The sequence below is a fragment of the Puma concolor genome, chromosome B1, assembly GCF_028749965.1.
Source record: "Puma concolor isolate L17-30 chromosome B1, mPumCon1.1.hap2, whole genome shotgun sequence".
In the NCBI taxonomy this organism is placed as follows: Eukaryota; Metazoa; Chordata; class Mammalia; order Carnivora; family Felidae; genus Puma; species Puma concolor.
The window spans coordinates 114895326-114919410 of record NC_141670.1 but is presented as its reverse complement, the minus strand read 5'-3'; the positions used below and the strand labels follow the sequence as shown (position 1 = coordinate 114919410).

General features: G+C 36.2%; 1 protein-coding gene and 1 long non-coding RNA gene across 7 annotated transcripts in view; one reads left to right on the top strand and one right to left on the bottom strand.

Annotated features, from left to right (window-relative positions):
- Positions 1–24085, top strand: part of SEC24B (SEC24 homolog B, COPII component) — a 99153-nt gene that overhangs the window by 60988 nt on the left and 14080 nt on the right. For 3 of the 5 annotated variants that reach the window (XM_086704427.1, XM_086704423.1, XM_086704425.1), the window contains 10 exons: positions 1468–1691; positions 7484–7668; positions 10458–10560; positions 13715–13841; positions 14546–14655; positions 16374–16486; positions 19074–19192; positions 20027–20082; positions 20325–20531; positions 23587–23710. In XM_086704427.1, coding sequence (XP_086560553.1) covers positions 1468–1691; positions 7484–7668; positions 10458–10560; positions 13715–13841; positions 14546–14655; positions 16374–16486; positions 19074–19192; positions 20027–20082; positions 20325–20531; positions 23587–23710 — 1368 coding nt within the window. The remainder of the gene's footprint in view (positions 1–1467; positions 1692–7483; positions 7669–10457; positions 10561–13714; positions 13842–14545; positions 14656–16373; positions 16487–19073; positions 19193–20026; positions 20083–20324; positions 20532–23586; positions 23711–24085) is intronic. The other 2 variants (XM_086704424.1, XM_086704426.1) reach the window with 1 other exon arrangement.
- On the bottom strand, positions 249–23691 carry LOC147581824 (uncharacterized). 2 transcript variants are annotated; one of them, XR_015250299.1, is made up of 3 exons: positions 23481–23691; positions 606–672; positions 249–486 (listed from the first exon to the last, which is right to left on the bottom strand). It is a non-coding gene; the product is annotated as an uncharacterized LOC147581824 (long non-coding RNA). The 2 variants fall into 2 exon arrangements; XR_015250300.1 differs by having other exon boundaries at positions 249–483.

The following is a 24085-nucleotide window of genomic DNA, read 5'->3' as shown; positions in this document are numbered from 1 at the left end:
GTTGCTGGTGAAGAATGTAATTTTTATAGGAAAAAATAGAGTAAAATTCATGTATGCTATATAGATTTTACTTTAAAATAAGACTTAACCGTATAGCAGCATGTTAATAATGGCATGTGTAGTGGAGTAATTTTTAGGGTTTCTTGTTATTTTTGTCTTTGATGATTAAATTTTCTGCAGTTTTTTCTCAGTGTGACTCAAATTTTAGTTTTTGTTTTGAATTTAAATAAAGGAAGAACATGTATTCACTAAATTTTATTTGGCATCTATTATATACCAAACATTGTTTTAGGAGCTGGACACTATTCTGTACATTGTCTTTCATACTTGTACAGTTTGCTTCTGCAAATAATACAGACTTCTAAGGGATTATGGAAATATCTACCCTTTCCATGGACTTTTTAAATAATGGCAGGGTCAAATAAAAGTGGGTGATACCCTTTTTATTGCTTTGTTCTTTTTTCTGCTTCTTAGCCCCAATTCCTGCTGAGAGAATAAAAGTAAAAATAATTGTATCATAATGTATTCATTTATAGTATAGTACATTTATATATTTTATATGATATATAGTATATTTTATATTTGTATAAATATGAAGGTCATACCTGTTAGAAATACCAACTGAAGTATTAGTGAAATGATAGGAAATACGGGGTTTTCTTCTGAATACTTCTGTAAAAAAAAAAAAAAAAGATAGGGTGTAAACACTATATTGTATACTTGAAACTAATTTAAAAACACTTTTCTGGGGCACCTGCATGGCTCAGTCGGTTAAGCGTCCGACTTCGGCTCAGGTCATGATCTCGCGGTCCGTGAGTTCAAGCCCCGCGTCAGGCTCTGTGCTGATGGCTCAGAGCCTGGAGCCTGTTTCAGATTCTGTGTCTCCCTCTCTCTCTGACCCTCCCCCGTTCCTGCTCTCTCTCTGTCTCAAAAATAAACGTTAAAAAAAAAAAAAAAAAAAAAAACACTTTTCTAATGAATGCAATAAAAAAAAAACCAGGATGAGAATACATGAAATAAGGTTAGCAAACCACTGGCAGCTATTAAAGCTGAGTGAAGAGGTATAGGGTTCATAATTCTGTTCTATTTCTGTGGATATTTGCAATTTCTCAAAATAAAAAGTTTAAAAAGGCAGGGGTTGGGTGGGTCCCTGGGTGGCTCATTCAGTTAAGCATCCGACTTTGGCTCCAGTCATGATCTCTCAGTTCACAAGTTCAAGCCCCGCATCAGGCTCTGTGCTGACAGCTCAGAGCCTGGAGCCTGCTTCAGATTCTGTGTCTCCCTCTCTCTCTCTGCCCCTCCCCCACTCACGCTCTGTCTCTCTCTCTCAAAAATAAATAAAAACATTAAAAAAAATTTTTTTTAAGTTTAAAAAAGGGAAATGCCAAAGATTATAGCTTGCCCAGGAGCCAAGTCTTTATAGAATCCCGATTTGCAGTGCTAACATAATGTTTTTCCCTCTGTTAGATATGCTTTCTTCATCAGCAAGCAGTCCTGCTCCTGATCCTGCTCCTGAACCTGACCCTGCTCCAGCTTCAGCTCCTACTGCTCCTCAGCCTTCAAAAATGGCTAAGCCATTTGGGTATGGCTATCCAACTCTTCAGCCTGGTTATCAGAATGCTACAGCACCACTTAATTCTGGAGTACCTCCCAGTAGCCCAGTGTATTCTGGATTCCAGCAGTATGCTCAAGTATGTATAAACTTGACATTGCATTTCTGGGGTGCATGGGTGGCTGAGTCAGTTAAGCATCTGAGTCCTGATTTCAGCTCAGGTCATGATCTCACAGTTCATGGGATCGAGTTTCACGTTGGGTTTTGCACTGACACGTTGGTTCTTAGAGGAAGTTTTAGGCACAGAAAAAAAAATTGTAGTGGTATTCCACAGTGACAAAGGAAAAGGTTCTTTGACCAAATCTGGCCTCCTGCCCATTTCTGCAAATAAACTTTATTGGAATAGAGCCACAATCATTCTTTTATGTATTATCTATGACAATTTTGCACCACAGTGGTAGAGTTGAATAGTTGCAAAAGAGATATGCATCTTTTAAAGTTTTTAAATATTTACTACCTCTCTGCAGAAGAAGTTTGCTGACCCTTGACATAGAGAATGGACAATATTCTTTTCCCATTTTATTTAGGAGGTTATTTTGGAAGTTAAGAGATTGTCCTTGGAATAAAAGTGAAAATTAATATTTATTATACTAGATTTTTAAAAATAACTTCATTCTATTCTGTGACCCCAGTCCTTTTTATACTCTAGTTCCAGTGCAAGGATCACAGGAGTTTGAATGAAGGGGACAGAGGCAGACTAAAAAGTAACTTGGGTGGCTCAGGTTGGGCATCCGACTTGATTTCAAGGTCAGGTCATGATCTCACAGTTTGTGGGGTCCCTGTGTCAAGCTCTGCGTCAGGCTCTGCACTGACAGTACGGAGCCTGCTTGAGATTCTCTCTCTCTCTCCATCTCTGCCCCTCTCCACATGCACGCACACACTCTCTCTCTCAAAAATAAATAAACATTTTAAATAAAAAATAAAAAGTAACTTGGATTATTAAATCATGGGGGAAATGAGCATCACAAAGCCAAAACTTTAGACTTTATACTGTTAGAAATCATTCACTCCTACCTTTCATTTTTTAAAACTTTTTATTGAACTATAATCTATATTACATTTATGTACAGGTATATAAATCAACATCATACAGTTTGATACATTTCAACAAATTGAACACACGTAACCAACAGCCAGAGTCCTTTGTCATGCCTTTTCTAGTCACTAACCCTCAAGCTAGAGTTGGCAACTGTCTTGACTTCTAATACTACACATTAGTTTTGCCTCCTTTTGTACTTAATATAAGTAGTATCATAACTGTGTATACTCTTGCTGTGAGTCTTTGGCTCAACATTTTGCTTTCTGTGTGCTTGTTCTCATTGTTCATTCTCATTGTTCTCGTTGTACAGCACTCTGTTTTGTGAATATACTTGTTTATGTATTTGTTCTATTGTCGATGGGCATCAGGGTAAATTCCCAGTTTGGGGCTATCATGAATAGTGCTGTTGTGAGTATTTCCGTTCATATCTTTTACACAAATGTGTGTATCTAGGAGTGAAATTGCTGGGTCATGGAGTACCCAAACGTTCAACCGTTAATGCCAAACAGTTTTCCAAAGCAGATGTTCCAATTTATACCTCCCATTAGCAGTTTATGAGAGTTCCAGTTATTGCACATTCTTGTGAACACTTGGAATTTTGACTTTTTTGTAGTAATTATCTTCCTTTCATTATTTAAGTGAAGAAATTGAGACTCAGATAAGCGAAATCATCTAAGACCAGGCTTAGTCCTGAGAATACAAGTCTTTGCAGTTCAGAATTAAGCATTTTTTTTTTCTCTCTTTAACTGGTAGGGACTTGTGCAGAAAACCAAAGTCAGATTTGATATATGAATCTAAGGAAGAATACAAAGCAGCAATTTAATTTTGTTTAATGTGAATTTAAAATAGGTTTTCGGACCCTAGTGTTTCTGGGCCAATGAACAGTAATGATTTAAACGCACAGTTAGGACGTACATTTAAATTCTTACCTATCTGCTAAAAAAAGATTATACATTTTAATCTAAGATTAATATTATCAAGCTAATTTTAAAAGAAGCCATTTATTTTTAAAGTCCTACTTAGGGGGCGCCTGGGTGGCTCAGTCAGTTAAGCGTCCGACTTTGGCTCAAGTTATGATCTCACAGTTTGTGAGTTCAAGCCCTGCATCGGGCTCTGTGCGGTCAATTCAGAGCCTGGAGCTTGCTTCGGATTCTGTATCTCCCTCTCTCTGCCCCTCCCCCTCTCACTCTCTGTCTTTCAAATAGATGAATAAACGGTAAAAAAAAAAAAAAAAAAAAAAAAAAATTAAAGTCCTACTTAGGATAAGAATATCTTTTTTTTTTTTTTAAACATTTATTTATTTTTGAGACAGAGAGAGAGAGCATGAACAGGGGAGGGTCAGAGAAAGAGGGAGACACAGAATCTGAAACAGGCTCCAGGCTCTGAGCTGTCAGCACAGAGCCTGACGCGGGGCTCGAACCCAAGGACCGCAAGATCATGACCTGAGCCGAAGTCGGACGCTTAACCGACTGAGCCACCCAGGTGCCCCAGGATAAGAATATCTTACTTTAGCTTTAAGCAACCCTTTATAATGAAATTGAAATGCCATTAAATGTTGTACTTAGTATTAGCCAGTGGCAGGGTTCTAAATTTTTAAGGGTGTTTTTTTTTTTTTTTTGCATTTATTAATTTGAGATGACTCTTATTAAGAAATGGGAAACCTCAGTAGTTGGCCTTTGAGGAAGAAAAAAAATTAAAATTTGTTTTTCAGCCCTGAAATATGATGTTTGAAAATGAAAATAAGAATTAGATAAGTATTTTAATGAATATATGAAAAACCAGATGTAATGTTATATAGTGCTTTTTTTTAGTCAAAAGCTTTTTTTTTTTAAGTTTCTATTTTAATCACGACAAGTGCACTCCTTAATCCCCATCACCTATTTCATGCATCCCCCTCACCCTCATCCCCTCTAATAACCATCAGTTTGTTCTCTGTAGTTAAGAATCTGTTTTTTGGTTTGCCTTTCTCTCTTATTTTTCCCCCTTTGCTCATTTGTTTTGTTTCTTAAATTCCACATATGAGTGAAGTCATATGGTATTTGTCTTTCTCTGAATGACTTATTTCACTTAGCATCGATGGACACTTGGACTGTTTCCATATCTTGGCTAATGCAAATAATGTATTTAGCACTTTTTTTTTTTTAACCTCCCCCCTGAAAAAAAAAGACATGATCAACTGTAGAAAAGTGCAGATAAGCACAAAGAGGAAAATAAATACCAAACAATATTCCCACTATCAAGATGTAAACAGCAACACTTGGAGTCTGTCCTTCCAAGTTTCTTGCTATGCATTTTGGGGGAAAAGCTAGGAAAGAAACTGGACATCTAATGGCTTTTTTAAACAAACAAAAGAAGTTGATAAGTAGGGATATTGTTTTAGAAACTTTTTGTTCTTTTCATAGCAAAAGACAAAACCTTTCTATATATCCTTCCTCTGGTAGCTGCATAGTGTTTTATAATCAACCAATTTGCTATTGTTGGGCATAATTGTTAAAGTCAACTTTTATACGCACACACACCTTAATGCATCTGTCTCGTTTTCTTAGATGAAATTTCTTCAGGTGGAATTACTGAATCAAAGCACCTAATTTTATAAGACTTTAAATTTTCCACTTATGCATTCAATAAAAACTTACTGAATTCCTACAGTGTGACAGCACTACTTTAGCCACTGAGGATACAAGAGGAGCTAAGTAAACAAAACAAAGTTCTTGCTGTCAGAAATTTGTTGGGAGGGGTAGGTTCCCTGGGACAGTAAATAAGTAAATCAATAAATTTATGAGATAATTTCAAATAGTCACAAGTGTTGTGAAGTAAGACAAGTTGAAGAAATTGCTAGGGTTGGGGATATAGGATAGATAGGAAATCCCTCACTGTAGAAATTATGTTTGAAATACCATTTTAATGACAAATACCGGGCATGGAAAAATCTGGGGATAGAGCATTTCAGGCTGAGGAAGCATACATGCAAAGACTTAAGGCAGGAGCAACTGTGATGTGTTGCAAGAATAAAGTCTCGGTATGGCTGGAACTCAGCAATAAGAATAAGATCAGAGAGCTAGGGAAGGACTATCATCGGAAGCTTGGATTTTATCCCGAGTACAGAGGGGAGACAGTGGAGATTTTATGTAATGGAGTGATATCCGATTTACGTTATTTAGAGAATCATTTTGGCTACTGTGTGAAGAACAGATTATGGATGGAAGTATTTGAAAAGACAAAAATGGAAACAGAGACAAATGGAAGCTTTGCGACAATCATAGAAATGTAGGACTATGCTTTGTTCTAAGGTGGTATCAGTAGAGGTAATGAATAGTGGATGGATAAAAGTTGACTTATTGATGAACTGATTATGATAAGTGAAAGAAAGGAAGACACCAAGGATAACTTAGGTTTTTGGCAGAGCAACTGGGTATAGGGTAGTGCTTTTACTTTGATGATGAAGAGAGACAACAGGTCTAGGAGTGAGAATCGAGTTGGCCATGTTAAGTTAAAATGCCTGATAGACATTTAAGTGTAGATATCCAGTAGGCGGTAAAAGTGTATATGACTGCCCATTCTTCTATATTACAAAGTCCACCAAGAATTATTTTTTATAAGCAAAGATTTTTTTATAACTATTAGTCATTTATGTTTCTTTACTGAAATTCCAGTTCATATTATTTCACCATTATTCAGGTCTTCTGGTTTGTAAAAGCTATCTATAATAAGTATAACCTTTTGTCTAATACACACTGTAATTTTTCTTTCTAGCTCGACATTTGTATTTAATTTTAGTGGGTTTTTTTTTTTGACATTGAAGGAATGTCTAAATTTTAAATAGTCCTATTGTGATTTTTGTTTTAACTTTTGTTTGTGTCCTTTAGAAGATCTTTTCAGCCTTCAGGTTAGGAAATATTCCAGCTATAAATTGTTTTAGTTCTTTGGTTGTTTCAATTTTGCATCTTTAATCTATTTAAGGTTTTATTTTGGCTCATACTGTAAACAATAAATCTCATCCCCCTCCCCACCTCTATAGTTAGCTCTAAGTTCACTATCATGTATTAAATAATCTTTTTTTCACTGGCAAATAATTGGGTAGTTTGAGCATTAAAATAAATAATAACTGTAATTCAGTCACTTGGAGTTGATAGAAAGCCATGCATTCATAATAATACTAAATATAACAAAGGTAACAAAAAATAAGCAAAGCAAAACAGCATTGTACATTTTTATGGCATCAACTCATTATTACAAAAATTGATCATTGAAAAACCTTGCAAACATAAGCATGTATGTATTCATTATGCCTTTCTGTATTCACAGAAACCAGATTTTTAATGTTGAAAAACATTGTTGCTGAAAATTTTGTTATGAGGTTTAACTGTACTAATACTAATACTGTTTTTTCAGTATTTTGTTTTGAGGTTTTTTTCAAGAATGCTTTAAATTGAGCTACCCTTTTAAATCATTCTGTTACCAAGCCAGGCTTAATATTTTTTAATGTTTATTTTGAGAGAGAGAGAGAGTGTGTATGAGAGTGAGAAGAAGGAGCAGGGGAGGGGCAGAGAAAAGGAGAGAGAGAATCCTAAGCAGCTTCCACGATGTCAGCACAGAACCTGACACAGGGCTCAAACTCATGAACCCATGAGATCATGACCTGGGCGGAAATCAGGAGTGAGACACTTAACCAACTGAGCCACCCAGGCACACTGCCTCCCCTTTGTTTATGTTTATTAAATTCTTATATTTTCTCACTTAACTCTGAATGTTAAAATCCTGTAATAGAATACATTGTATTCAATTTGATTTTATTGTTCTTTTGTTTGTTTTGTTTTGAATTGTGTTTTTAGCAGTATCCTGGTATGAACCAGCTGTCCTCCAGTCTGGGAGGACTGAGTCTTCAAAGTTCTCCACAACCAGAAAGTCTGAGACCCGTAAACCTCACCCAGGAGAGGAATATTTTACCCATGACTCCTGTTTGGGCTCCTGTACCTAACTTGAATTTAGACCTCAAAAAATTAAACTGTAGCCCAGAGTAAGTATTTATTTTTATGATCTTTAGTAAATAATACACTTTGTCAGAAATGTTGTTTGAGTTTCAAAACTAGTAAAAGTGATAGGATATTAATTCCTTGACTGGAAGTTTTGTTAATCCAGACTTTTGTATTTTAGTTTGTATAGAAGTTCTAGGTCCTGTTCAGTTTAGGTAAAATTCAGTTTAGGTTCTGTTCATGCCTCCATCTCTGTCTCCATTCAGTCCTATTCCCTGTCACCTAATGTGAGGGAATTTTTTTTCTATTTGAGTGAAGGGTTTCAGGAACCCAGATTTAACTATATTTTTCATAAATTTATTTTTCCTTACTTTTCACCAGGAGTAACTTCTGATGTCTCTTAAGGTGGAATCTTTAAAAATGTATACCCTTCAGTCTTTGCTTGAAAAGGATGCAGACTTCACATATATAATCCCAAGAACAGGTTTAGGTAAATGGTTTCTCTCTGAGTTTTCTTTGCCTACTCAGCATAGAATGCAAAGACCATTATCCCCAGGCTTAAGATTTCCTTTTTTGAGTTTTCCTCACCTCATGGAGAAGTTTCACTGAGAGTTTGCATCTGGTGGCCACCAAGCCCTGGTGTATCCTCTGGGTAGGTGAGCTCTGTCACTCACATTACAGTACCTTCAAAACTAAGAGTTCTGTTCTTGTTTGCTTTCAGTACTTCTTCCTCCTAAGAATAGGATATTTCTCTGCACCTAGATGCTTTTTAGAAAACATCTTTCTGCTCCTGAAATCGCTCCTTCATAAAGTAAACTCTGATTCACAAAAAAATGTTGTCTTCTTCCTTGTATTAGAATTAGTGTTCTTTTTTACAGCCAGTATTTTCCTTTATTAAGGCAGTGATGTTCTACCTTTTTTAAAAAACCATAAGCGTCTCTTTTTTCAACCAAAATTTTGTAGAGAATTCCAATACAGGAAACAGAAAATAGAGCCACTCCGAAGATTCCCCCTCTTCTCCTACCCACTGCCACCAATCCCCCATCGGTGCCTAAGGCAGCATCAAGATCATTGTCATAAAAATGTATAATCACTGATTCTAGGATAAAAACAGCTGCCTATTCCTGTGAATATAAGTTGCTATCAGGTCGTAAGTATGTGGATTTTGGCCTTGTATTATAGAAGATTAGGCATCCCCTAAGTAGGTGAATGTGGTCTATGTATATGTTTGAAGAGATTCCACAGGTTCAGGGGATGGTGTGTGTGTTTTCTGTGAAAATCTCTCTGTTATCAAAATAGCAACGCAGAGTAATTAGGAGTGTAGACTTTAGAGCTGGACAGACACAGGTTCTTACCATGGTTCCACTGATAAATAGCTGTAAGGCTCTGCACATTTTTTTTTAATACTCATTTTTGAGAGGGGGGCAAGTGGGGGAGGGGCAAAGAGAGAGGGGGACAGAGGATCTGAAGTGGGCTCTGCACTGACAGCAGTGAGCCCGACGTGGGGCTCAAATTCACTAACTGTGAGATCATGACCAAAAGTTGGTCATGTTGGCCAAAGTTGGATGCTTAACCAACTGAGCCACTCAGGTGCCCCAAGACTGTGCAAATTTCTTAACTTCTCAAATTTTCAGTGTTGTCAGCTGTAAAACAGGAATGATAATTGTGCCTACATAAAACGATAAATCATTTATTCAATATATTTATCAAATGCCTTCTAAATTAAGGGCCAGGCACTGGTTTTAGGTGCTAGGAATGAAGCAGTAAGCAGAGTTCCTAATCATATGCAACCTTTATGCTATTAGGGAAGACATACTATGAACAGTCAAAAAATCGTAAGTTAACCTTCATAAGTTAGGGATCATGCGTGTAACGTAATGTCAGAATATTACTATGAGGTAGAGAGTAGTAAGGGTAGAGGTCGGCTGTTTTTAATTGAGGAGTCGGGATAGGTTTTTCTCAAGGAGTTAACATTTGAGTAGAGATCTGAATGAAGTATGAGAACAAACCAAGTGTGCCAAGCTGCATGAACAGTAAACACAGAAGTCCTGAAGCAAGGACCACCTTAGTGCGTTCATGGAACACCACCGGCCCGAAGTCTGTACGTATCTGGATATCTCTACATACTATCGACTGCTCTTCTTAAAATTTCTTTTCTGGTGTCCAGTACTTCTTGCTTATCTCTTTGATTGCTCCTTTATTGATTCTGTGTCTACTGACCTTGACTTACAATTCAATGAGCTATAAGCACTTTGTCTAAGAGAGGAATAGTGCTAGGGTCACACAGGACAAAATGATCTCTGATCTCAAGGGGAAAAGACAGACAAGGTACACAACCCTAAGGCAAGGCAGAGTAATACATAGAAGCATAAACTGATCTCAAAGCACAGGAAGACGTCATTTCTTCTGACTTGTTAGCAGAAGGAAGGGTGGTTTCAGAAGAAGCGATAATTTTGAGGAGTCTCATAGTAAGAGAGTTTCAACAGGTGGAAAATGGGCAGGAAAGCAGAAACAGCATTATTAAAGATGTGGGGGTATACCTGTTCACTTGTGTTTTCTACTCCCTCCGATTCACGTTCTTAGTCATAATGTTTTTTCCCAAATGTGTTAAACGTTTCCACCATGAAAATGTTGAGTCCTTGATTTAGGTCTTTTGACATATATTACAAATATGCCTGCTTAGAGTAACACGGATCTTTCTAGTTGTAGTTCTAGAACATTCTCAGATAATTTTCATCTGTACCCTTGAATGTTAATTATCTACAGCTGTCTACTTCAGTTTGTTTTTTTCCCTGATAGCTAATATAGTCCATGTTGCCTCTGTTTTTTGCAGTTCATTTCGGTGTACTTTGACAAATATTCCACAGACCCAGGCTTTACTGAATAAAGCTAAGCTTCCTTTAGGATTGCTGTTACATCCTTTCAGAGACCTGACGGTAAAGTGACATATTTCAAAATATTTGTGGATACTGATGTATGTTTGTGTGCAGGGTGTTTGGATTGTATATCTTCTGGGAGATTGTTTTTCATCTCCTTTTATTTTTTAAGTTGGAAATAATCATTTTTGTCAAACTCAACTCAGCAGACATTGTTTTTTAAAGTACCTGCTCTGTGACAGGCTCTAAGCACCGATAAATACAGAGATAACTAAGTCATTGACTTTGCTCCTAAGAAATTTATATGTAACACAGGACAAAGATGTAAAAACAAATAAACGATGGTATAGGGTAACCAATATGTAACTAACCAAATTCTGTGAGGTACTTAGGCGCTGAGTACAGGATGAGAAGTGATTTTCTCTAGGTGCAGTAGCAGAGGTTTTCTGTGACTGACAAGGTCTGAGCTGGATTTTGAAAGTTTAGTACTTTTGGAAATTGGAAAGACCATTGCAGATAACCTTTGGGAGCTCTATTAAACATAAAGGTTGTACCAACAGTAATGTCCAGTTAGGGAGGAAAACCATATGATGTTCCGAACTGTAGTAAACAAATAACCTTTGTAATAATAAGTCCAAATGCTTCAAGTCTATTGAATTAAAACATTACTTGTTTATGTTTCCACAGTCTGTTGGTTTAATGCCGAGCTTGCTGGATTTTTACATATACTTCTGCTATTTTATGCAAATATGTTGTCTTTAAACTAAAATTCTAAACTTCATAAAGTTTATCCAGATATATTTTATTTATACTTTGTAAGTTGTATTTCCCCCTCACATTTTTTTACTGCTGTGGTTTTCTATCCTTACTGCTGCTGAGTTTCTTTTGCCCTCATTTATCAAAAAAAAAAAAAAAAAAAGTGTTTATTAACTACCTATTGTGCCAGATGCTGAGGTTATAAAGGTCAGTAAGGTTCCTTATGGAACTAACTTTCATACTAGGATGTATAGAAAGGAACAGAGTGAATAGAAAATAAAATAATTATGATACGCAATAAATACCTTGAATTTGTTCATTCAGTAAATACTGTATCATCACCTATAATACTATTTCAGCCATTATCTCTAAACCAAGATAGTTAATTTCCTATATACATAAGTGAGAATTTTTGTCTAAACACAGATGCCATATATGATATTTTCTGGAAGTGTATACACTAAATTGGCAACAGTGGTTTCCTCTGGGCTGTAGAATCCTGGGTAATTCTTTGTTTTCTCATTTTCAGTTAATTGTGTTTCCTGATTTTTTCATGAAGTGTTTTGTCATTACTTGTGTAATAAAAACTGTGTACGTTAAAGAAATTAAATACAAAGATATAAATATTTATGTATAGATGGAAAAAAGCGAGAAGGAAATATACTAAAATGTTATCAGGGATTAATTGAATTAATTGAATAATATTTGGGGTTTTAGTGTTTTTTCATATTTTCTAAAGTTCTTAAATATAAAGTTCCCTTCCCAAGCCTTTTCTTCCCTTTTCCCTTTTTTTTAAAGGAGTCCAAAACAGATTTATAAGTTTATTTTTGAATATTTTTCATGCTGACTTTTAAGTTTATGTATTTATTTGGGGGGGGGGGCGAAGAAAGGGCAAGTGAGGGAGGGGCAGAGAGAGGAAGAGAGGATCCCAAGTAGGCTCCACAGTGTCAGCACAGAGCCCAATGTAGGGTTCAAACTCACAAACCATGAGATCATGACCTGAGCTAAAGTTGGACACTTAACCGAGTGAGCTACCCAGGTGCCCTTATAAGTTTATTTTTATAAATCATAATTTATAATCTTTGCCCCCTCAACACTTTTAAAAAGATCACTAAAATTACCAGCATTTCAGTGGTCTCTTTTTTGATAAGTTTAGCACCGAAACATTCTCATTCTCTTAAAAAATAACTCGTTCAAAACTAGGTAGAACTTCTGCCTTTGATTATCTAAAACTGTCTCACACACACACACACACACACACACACACACACACACACACACACACATTTTGTTCATGTATTTTTTGTTGTTGTTGCTAATGTTTATTTTTGAGAGAGAGAGAGGGAGAGCACAAGCAGGGGAGGGCAGAAAGTGAGGGAGACAGAAGCAGGCTCCAGGCTCTGAGCTGTCTGCACGGAACCCAATGCAGGGCTCGAACTCACAAACCATGAGATCATGACCTGAGCCGAAGTTGGACTCTTAACCGACTGAGCCACCCAGGTGCCTCTCATGTTTTTTTTTTTTTTTAATTTTTTTTTAACATTTTATTTATTTTTGAGACAGGGAGAGACAGAGCATGAACAGGGGAGGGTCAAAGAGAGGGAGACACAGAATCTGAAACAGGCTCCAGGCTCTGAGCTGTCAGCACAGAGCCCGACGCAGGGCTTGAACGCACAGGCCGTGAGATCATGACCTGAGCCGAAGTCGGCCACTTAACCGACTGAGCCACCCAGACGCCCCTGTATTTTTTTTTTTTTTTTTTTAAAGCACATCGTGTTTGTGTTTTTGTGGCCTCGGTTCCCATCAGGACTGTGTGGCTGGCTGGTGAGCAGTGCCTGATGGTCTAGTACCAGGTGCTGTCGGGCAACAAAGACAAACACATTTTTATGTGGTACATTTTTCTTTCTCACTGATATTTCTTGAGTCTACCTGATGAGCTCTTGAGTTATTTTCTTGGCCAACCAGGCTATTCTTATGAGCCGATAACTTTTATTACATTTGGTAATAAAATGTTTTGGTGTTATTTTACAGTTTGTGACGAAGGGGGAGAAAACTTGACAGCTGCCTGTGTTGCTCAGCACATCACTGGGTTTTATTAAAAGGCATCAATTCCAGGGGCGCCTGGGTGGCGCAGTCGGTTAAGCGTCCGACTTCAGCCAGGTCACGATCTCGCGGTCCGTGAGTTCGAGCCCCGCGTCGGGCTCTGGGCTGATGGCTCAGAGCCTGGAGCCTGTTTCCGATTCTGTGTCTCCCTCTCTCTCTGCCCCTCCCCTGTTCATGCTCTGTCTCTCTCTGTCCCAAAAATAAATAAACGTTGAAAAAAAAAAAAAAAAATTTAAAAGGCATCAATTCCAAAACTCAGTTATGGTTTCTGTTGTGTATGTGGAGCAGAGCAGTATGCGTTCCGTTTTTCCCTGTGGTGATTTTTCTGCTACAGCGTCTTTATTTTACTTCCTAGCAATTACCAGTGATAACATCAAACACCATCGTGAGGTGCCGGTCGTGTCGAACATATATCAACCCTTTTGTATCCTTCATTGATCAACGTAGATGGAAATGCAATTTGTGCTATAGAGTTAATGATGGTGAGCTTCAGATTCTTAAAATAAGTGTGTTTAATATTATTTTAAACATTTTGACAATTTTGTCATTATCTGGTATCTTTCCTCATTGCTTCAAAAACTTTTGAGCCCCTTTTAATGGAGAAAATGTAGGCCAGGGACACTTCATCTTGGCTGGCCCGGGGATAATTGATAATAAGCAGAGTGACAGTAAGGCCAAATAAAAATAATATTCACAGAACAAGCAGTGAAGGTCATGTAGACTAACTGTGCTTGATCCTGCCAAGTTAAGATTATCTTCAGTTTCTACATTACCAAATATGATTGGTCCATTAAAGCAAGCATACGTTTTTACCAGTATGTGTAGACACGTGCCTACCAGCGTGTCTGTCTGGTTTCCCTTTAATCATTTTTTAGGTCCTTGTAGTATAATTGCTTTCAAATTTGTGTTTCTGTCTGATTTCTTTTCATGTCATGTGATATAATAAATAGGACACAAGCCTGGGAGAATCAAGGTTGCCCGTGTCCTGGTTTCCTCACTTGATTTCACTATATGTTTATTTTATCTTGATATATTTTTTAAGGAGTGTTTTTACCATTAGATGTTCACAGAACTGTTGAAACTTGATACAGATACTGACGAAGGTGTTTATTTCTTGGTATGTACATGTGTGTTTAGTTACAAAACATACTACTAACTTTGTACTGGATTTCTGTTTGTTACCTAGTTCCTGAAGAATTTATGTATAACCCCCTAACTCGATCTTATGGAGAGCCTCATAAACGACCAGAAGTTCAGAATTCAACTGTGGAATTCATTGCTTCTTCAGATTACATGGTAACTACTCAGTGTAAAAATTAGCCATAGGATATAACTGTATTGGTCATTTATAATTTTCTGTGAGGTAAATTCTTGCAAAATTTTGTATTGTCCCCAGTATTAATTTTTTACAATAATACTGAAAGTTTATACTTAACAAATAGAAAACTTTTTATAAAGGTTACTTGATGTCCTAAAAGAATGCAGTTATGTCACTAAGAAACATTAGTAAAATTTTGTGATAAGCACTTACATTTATAATTTGTTGTCATTTTGATTTGATTACTGTCATGGAATGAATATAAATATCCTTTTGCCATTTAATATTTAAGACCTTCAAACAGAAAAACTCATGTTTTTGCCAAAAACTGCAGTTTTCCGGCTCTTAAAGATATCACCATCTTACTGGTTCACCCAGTACAGATATCAAGATAAATGGATATCGACCTCACTTTAATTTTTCTCTCTCCAGTTCATCACAAAATTCTACTTGTTCTTTAATTATACTAGTCCTTTAAGATCTCATTCTTCTTTTCTATTTACAAAAATGAATTCTTAGCTAAAGTTCTCCTCTTTATCATATCTATTCATTTTAAATGCATTTATAATAACCTACATTTCTTCAGTATCCTCATTACTAATCTTTGTCGCCTGCAAAAATGTAAGGTGTTGCTAGTGGGGAAAGGTGAACAGGGACAGTTAATGTGTATTAAATTCCTGCTGTTCAACCCATCTCTCTCTTTATTTTTGTGATTTTTATGGTCCTTTGTGTCCAGTTTAGTATCTCCCCACTTAACTACTATTTCCTTGTCTGTTTCCATATATTAACTTTTACTTTTGGGCACTTTTACTCTGAACTTCTTGCCTTCTTTACAACTTACATTCCCAACTCTGTTATGGCTCCTTAGGATCTCAATCTAATTGAAGTGGTGAACCAAGAAGTTAATCTTTAATTTTTGCCATATGATCTTTGGTTGGCATATTAAGAAAAAAAAAAAGATTTTATATATCCTTTTAATTTTCTATAGCAGTAATTTTTCAAGCCTACTACAAAAAAGAAATAATAGTATAGTAAGCCATTATTTACCTATCACCAAGCTTCAACAGTTAGCAACATTTTGCTAAATACATTTCATCTAAACCCAGTCCACCACAGTGTTCCCTCCCCTCACCCACCCTGGAGTTTATTAAATGCTGATCCCAGCATCATATCATTTAACCTATAAATACTTCAGTATATATCTCTACCAGATAATGACTTAACATACTTAGAATATCATCACAAGCACTTTCTTTACACTTAGCATTTAATACTTGTGACTTAGCCACCACCAGGTGACCCAACAGCTAGTACTAATGGCTACTACTATCAGTTGTAAGATTCTAAAAACTAAATATAAAAAACAATGTTTTTCGGAGTAGGGAAGGGATATAGAGGTTCACATTAAATAGTAAATAAGCTTAATTTTTCTTTGAAAGATAGCTCAGCACTCTATCAGGAAGACATTTAGCTTATTTAACTATTACTGTGTAACAACTACCTTATTATGCTTAATCCATAACCAACTTTATAAGAAAAAAAGGAATGTCATTTTCTTTAGCACATTAAATCTTACAAAATATCAATCCTATGTGTGTATTTTTTTGTGTCATCAGTAAATATCCAGTGGTAACAGTGGTATGAAAAGAATAAACTGTGCCTACTAAATAAATTACATTATTTTTATTCCTTTCAGCTTCGTCCTCCTCAACCTGCAGTTTACTTATTTGTTTTAGATGTATCTCATAATGCAGTGGAAGCTGGATATTTGACAATTTTGTGCCAGTCGTTGTTAGAAAATCTAGACAAGTAAGAAATATTTTTACTCATAGTGTGTTTGTGTGTGTACAAATATATATAAATGTGAAGTTTATTAGCAATTTATGGGGTTCGTTTTTATTACAGTTTGACTTCATTTATCTATCACTGCACAGTACTTCTTGTCCACCTCAGACCAAGGATCCTGCTACTTCAATTATTATGATCTATGACTTGGTGTCCAAATCATAAAATTGTAAATGTTTAATACTTGCTAAGGAATTTAGATCTCATCTAACTGTTCCTCTGACTTGACAGATCTGAACACTGACCAGGATATCAGGGATCCAGATGAGAGAAATCTAGCTGTAATTTTTGCCTGAGCAAGGAGTTTTTCATGAGTTTCAAATGTCCTAATGAGAAAATGAGCCAGATAAAAGGGAAGAAGGAATTGATTTTGTGCTGAATATTTCAGGAAGCCAGAAACCGAGCTCTTCATTTTGACACATTAGAAATGAGCTATATCGTGCAATTAGAAACAGGGTATAGGATATTGGCTCTAAATCCTGCCTAGTATTGGTCATGAAGGAGACCCTCAACTAGCTTCAAAAATGGACCTTCCAAATCTCTGGAAAACAAAGTAGTTTGTACATTTCTTTTTTTACTCCCCAAACCTACAGGATATATGACTTAAGGTTATTAGTAAGAGTGGCTCACACCTGCATTGGTTCTTGCCATGTGTAGAGGAGTAGGGGTGGTTATATATAAATACTTTGTCAGAAGTACTCCTGGTGATTTCAGAAGGTTCTCTCCCACCTTCCAATTGAGAATCCTTGCTCTGTTACCATAGTCTACATATCACTGATCTGGGCCTATGACTAGTGGATAACGTTGAGATAAAAATACCCAGAAACTTTAAATGATTTGCTTTTAGTTTCTTTTAGTAACTTAGAGTTTTCATAATTTCATCCTTGAGTGAAGTATTTGCCCTGTTTTTCGGCACAAGTACTTATTAATTCGGGTGTAGTTTCAGCAGTGAGTAGCAATGGAAGACTGCAAAGAAATAGTTTTAAAGCTGAAGAGTCAGCTTGCTGAAAAAGTATGAGGATATAACCCTAGAAACAGGAGCCTGTCCAGTGCGTGACTATTTGTGAGTTAAATAGACCATGCCAAACCAAAAGGATAAAATTGGGAATGGCAAATTATTTAAAACATAACATACAAATATATATATATATACACACACATACACACACACACATTTTTTTTTATTATTATTAAGCAGAAAATAGCATTAGGAAAGTAAAAAAAGAAAACATGTTTTTGGAAAGGGCTATGGATATAACTTGGAGAAAAAGCCATTTGATATGGAGCAATTGCATCTCAACTCTGAATTTTGAGCTTGGAGTAGAGTAGATAGGGAGTCTCCATTCTAATCAGTAACAAACAGCCCTAACACTCCATGACCTTAGAAATTTCAGAGGAATAAAGAATCATCTGTAGAAACATCATAAATCTTGACCAGTATTGGTAAACTAAACACTCATAACTTGGTGCATTGTTTTCTGAAATTTTCTTTGACTTTGCAGACTATCTGACTGGCCTGATCAATCATGCATAACAGTAATAATGTTTCTTGTTTTTGATGTACACTGTTTTGGCATCCTGTGATATTCAAAAATATTTTAAAAGCATTGCTAAAATAATAAATTATATAACAGCATTTAACATAGTGGTACTTAAAAAATATTTTTGTAAGATGAAGCATCCATTTTATCAATAAGGAGAACCTGACGGGCAAAGAAATGGTCATTTATTCTTTTTTTTTGTCATGGCATTGACTCTTGAATACTGAGTTCTTGCAGAAAACTTTTAAAGGACTGATAATAGATAAAATGTCTTGATGTTCTTAAATGTGATTTTTATTTAAAAATTTCCACATTAAAATCTGATTTACAGGGGCGCCTGGTGGCTCAGTCGGTTGAGCGTCCGACTTCAGCTCAGGTCATGATCTCACAGTTCATGGGTTCGAGCCCCGCATCAGGCTCTGGGCTGACCGCTTTCTCAGAGCCTGGAGCCTGCTTCAGATTCTGTGTCTCCTCCTGTCTCTGCCCCTCCCCCACTCACGCTTTGTCTCACTGTTTCTCAAAACTAAATAAATATAAAAATAAATAAATAAATAAAATAGAATTAAAAAATAAAATCTGGTTTACATTAATTACATTGTCTTTTCTTGGAAAGTACTCATTTGTCATCTGCCCTTAAACAGTTTGAGCTACATACACTCTTTTTGTAGCATTGGAACTGAAAATATGAGTAAGTGTTTAGTTAAAGGAGTGTGTGCTAGAGGAAAGTTAGTAAGAAATCTTTGATTTTTTTAATCATTTTTAGTTTTGGTTTATTATTTGAACATGGTTCAGTTTTCTTGAGTATTAGCTCTAAACACGTTGGTTTCATCTGAAAATGGGATGTTTCATCTTTGCTCTTTTCTGATGTATGTTGGTTTAGAGAGGAATAACTTTCCTCTATGAAAAAGCATGTGTAATATTCTTAGACTTTGTTTACTATTTCATTATTTTTTTTTAATAAAATATGTTACTAAACACTTTGAATTTAAAATTATCATTTTTATCCTTAGGCTTCCTGGAGATTCACGAACAAGAATAGGGTTCATGACCTTCGATAGCACTATTCATTTCTACAATTTACAAGAAGGATTATCACAACCTCAAATGTTGATTGTGTCTGATATAGATGGTAAGCAGTGAATAGAAGTCTTTGTGACTATAGATTTTTGAATTGAGGCTACTGTATTTGACAATACATCCTGTCATAGTGCTGTAAGGATAATTTGGTGCACTTTGATACTTTAAAAAATTTTTTTTTTCAACATTTATTTATTTTTGGGACAGAGAGAGAGACAGAGCATGAACGGGGAGGGGCAGAGAGAGAGGGAGACACAGAATCAGAAACAGGCTCCAGGCTCTGAGCCATCAGCCCAGAGCCTGACGCGGGGCTCGAACTCCCGGACCGCGAGATCGTGACCTGGCTGAAGTCAGACGCTTAACCGACTGCGCCACCCAGGCGCCCCCCACTTTGATACTTTAAAAACAGTTTCCTGGCGAGGTGCCTGGGTGGCTCAGTTGGTTGAGCTTCCAACTCTTGACTTTGGCTCAGGTCATGATTCCAGGGTTGTGGCATCCAGCCCCATATCAGGCTTTGTGCTGAGCATGGAGCCTGTTTAGATTCTTTCTCTCTCCCTCTGCCCCACTCCCCCAATTCATGCTTTCTCTCTCTCTCTCTGTCCTTCTCCCTCTCCCTCTCTGTCTCCTCTCTTCTCTCTCTCCTCTCTCTCCTCTCTTCTCTCTCTCTAGATAGATATAGTTTGTTTTCTGGAACATATTTCATTCTAAGTTTTCTATGTCTGTGTGTGTACTTATATGTGCACACACATATGTATAATATATATTTAATAAAGCAGTATCATGGTTCCCATTATATATACGGCCTGTTAAAAACTAAGATTTTTAAATTTATGATATTCTTTTGACTTGATTTATCTCTTGATTAAAATATATGTTTTCCCTTTAGATGTTTTTCTACCTACACCGGATAGCTTACTTGTGAATCTGTATGAAAGTAAAGAGGTGAGATTGACTTTTCTCTTAAAGTATGAAAATATTTCTGTTATTTTAACTGTTTACTAAAATCCTTAACATTTGTTTACTTAGTATATTAATATTGCATAGACAATGTAGGTAGCATACTTATTGGCCCCTTAGTTTATATCCCCTAAGATACAGTGGTATATATTATACTCCAGAATGTTTTAAAGAAGAAAATTGCCTTGGCCTCTGAGTAATTCAACTTTTAATCTTTGTTTTCCCAGCTTATAAAAGACTTATTGAATGCATTACCAAATATGTTCACCAATACAAGAGAAACACACAGTGCCCTTGGTCCTGCGCTTCAGGCTGCCTTTAAATTAATGTCTCCAACAGGTGGCCGTGTGTCTGTATTTCAGACACAGTTACCTTCCTTGGGTGCAGGACTTCTGCAGTCCAGAGAAGATCCTAATCAGAGATCAAGCACAAAGGTATTTTAGATTTGGTTTCTCTGTCATGTTTAAGATTTTGTTTTGTACCTCCATAGCCCGTGTAATTATTTGTTCGTTATTCTGCTTTTTTACTTCATTGATAGTAAAAATCTGGTGAGAAAATGTATCATTTTGCGTTCTTTGTATTACTTTCTTTGCAAGTCATAGAAATTTAAAAATAACTTACTCTAATCCTTTCATTTTACAGATGAGGAAAATAGATTAAATTTGCCAAAGGTTAAGTAACTAATGGTGAAGGTGTGACTTGATTTTCTGGCTGCAGTTCTCTTTTCTGTTATACAACTGATAATACTAAATCTGAGATATTACAATTTAACATGTTCATACTAATAAACATTTAAAAAAAATTTTTAATGTTTATTTTGAGAGAGACAGAGTGTCAGTGGGGAAGGGGCAGAGAGAGAGCGGGAGAAACAGAATCTGAAACAGGCTCCAGGCTCTGGCTATCAGCACAGAGCCCAGTGCGGGGCTCGAACTCGGGAACGGTGAGATCATGACCTAGGCTGAAGTCGGACGCTTAACCGACTGAGCCACCCAGGAGCCCCCATAAACATTTTAATTATAAAGATAATACAAACCATTGTATAACAAGAATAAACCATCAGTAATCTTTACTATCAAGATAATAGCATTTAGGGGTGCCTCACTGGCTTGGTTGAAGAACATGTAACTCCTGATCTTGGGGTCTTGAGTTTGAGTCCCATGTTGGGTGTAGAGATTACTTAAAATCTTTAAAAAAAAAAAAAGATAATAATGTTTATATAAACATATACAAATATGCATAATCAGGCATCATACGTATATAGTATATGTTTTAACTGACTTTTTTTCATTGAGTACATTGTGAGCATTTTCTGAGGTCCCGAAAATTGTCTTAATTTTTTTTTTTTTGAAAATTTTTTTTTTCAACGTTTATTTATTTTTGGGACAGAGAGAGACAGAGCATGAACGGGGGAGGGGCAGAGAGAGAGAGAGACACAGAATCAGAAACAGGCTCCAGGCTCTGAGCCATCAGCCCAGAGCCCGATGTGGGGTTGAACTCACGGACCGCGAGATCGTGACCTGGCTGAAGTCAGACGCTTAACCGACTCCGCCACCCAGGCGCCCCTGTCTTAATTTTTTTTTAATGTTATTTATTTTTGAGAGAGAGAGAGAGAGAGCACAAGCAGGAGTGGTGCGGAAATAGAGGGGGACACAGAATCCAAAGCAGGCTCCAGGCTCTGAGCTGTCAGCACAGAGTCCAACACGGGGCTCAAACTCACGAACCTTGAGATAATGACCTGAGCTGAAGTCAGAAGCTTACAACTAAGCCACCCAGGTGCCCCTGAAAATTATCTTTAAAAAATATTTTTTAGAGGCACCTGGCTGGCTCAGTCAGAAGAACATGCAACTCTTGATCTCAGGGTCGTGAGTTCAAGCCCCGCTTTGAAGGTAAAGATTACTAAAAAACATAAATAAACTTTCAAAAATAAAGAATATCTTTTAGTAAATATGAAAGTACTCGATTTAATTAGTTGCCTCCTAGCTACTGAACTGTTGTCTCCAGTATTTTCTCTATTAAAGAAAATACAAAGAAAAACAAAAGACAAAAACTATGAGACTGAATATTACTTGGGTTTTACATGAAGATTTGGTCAGAATATTTTAATCCCTTGTTTCAAATAATAAATGAGCTAGAATAATCATTTTTGTGCTGTGTATAAGTTTTATGTGACCTCAAGGGAATACTATTACAACTAATTGTGAGTCTGAACTAAACAGTTTTAGTAATGCCATAAACATTTAGCCACATATTTAGTTTTTCCTTAGGAAAAATTCCTAGAAGCGAAATTATTGGGTCAAACTTAAGTTATTAAAGTGTTTTGCTTGCTTGGGGTTTTTCTTTTCTTTCTTTCTTTCTTTCTTTCTTTCTTTCTTTCTTTCTTTCTAATCAACTGCATCCTTAAGGACTCTCAAATCTTCTAGCCATTATTTTTACTGTTTTTTTATTCTTCATCAATTTGCTAGAGAAAAATAGTGCCATATTTTACTTATTATAGAAACTCTATTATTAGGACGGTTTTTTGTTTTTGTTTTAAGTAGGCTTCATGCCCAATGTGGAGACCAAAGCAAGTTTTGAACTCACAATTCTGAGATCAAGAGTTGGGCACTTAACCAACTGAGCCCCCCAGGCATCCCTGAAACTGCATTTTTTAAGTTGTTTTTCAGAAAAAATCTAATTTTAAAATAAATTAGGGCAAGTGTATTTTTTGAACTCATCAAGTACAGCTAGCATTCAGTTCATTGATCTATTGCAATCCATCATAGAATACTGAGGGGTTTTGAACAGAGGAAGGTGTTATGTGTTACTGAAGTCTCCATTGCAGTTTTGTTTTATTTATCTCATTTAACTTTTAGAAATACTCTTTATTTCCTGGGACTCAGAAGCTTAAATACCTGTTCTGATATACATATTTCTTCATGTCTGAGTAAACTCTAATATAGTAATCATACATTATAATTAAGAGGATTGAAATATTTTGTTATGCAGTGTAGCATAGGAGTTAAGAATTGGAGTCTGACCCTTGCATTTTTAACTCTTCACCAGTGCTACCTTCTCAGCTCAAGTGTCCTCATGCCAATAGGAAAAACCTTCATCAGTCTTTGATTCCGTCACATTGTCATGTAACAGTACACAGTAATGGTTAACAGCACTCACTCTGGAGCCAGAGCCAGACTTCTCAGTTTTATATTCCAGCGTCCGCCACTCAGTAAACACGTAATTGGTTGTTACTTAATCATTTTTTGCCTCAGTTTCCTCACCTGTAAAATGTAGGTAACTTCAATTTATTTAAAACGTCTCGAACGGTCCTTTATTAGTGCTTTATAAATGTTAACAATTAGTCTTGTAGGATCTATGCCAACTACCTAGATGTTTCAAAAACTTACTTAGTTTGATAGGAGGACAAAGTATCATCTTCGTTACTGTAAGAGATGTAGAAATGTGTGCGTAGCGCAAGGCTTCCAGCTCTTTCTTTATGGCCTGTTGACTTAGGTTGTACAGCATCTTGGCCCTGCAACGGATTTTTATAAGAAACTGGCTTTAGATTGCTCAGGGCAGCAGACTGCAGTGGATCTGTTCCTCTTAAGTTCACAGTATTCTGATCTTGCTTCTCTAGGTAAGGAGATTCCATGTTCATCTGTTTACATAAACATTTTTAGCATATAGTCAAATCTAAACTCTTTAGTAAGGGTTCTCTATTTGGGGATAAAAAGCATGTGAATTAGATAGATGATATCTGTGAAAATTACCAGTAACTGTACAGCACTATACAAATCTAAAATGCTATTACTATTTGTTTTTAAAATCTAATTCCTTTGCCATTCTGCTCAACAATAAACCCTATCCAGATATTTTACAAATATTTGTGTTTTTGCAGATTTGTATTTTTTTACTTTGACAGCTTAGGCTTCTTCCTTAAGACTTAGATTTTTTTCATGATATAAAAATCTGTACTATTGTTGGGCAAGTAAGATATTCCTGGATATTATTA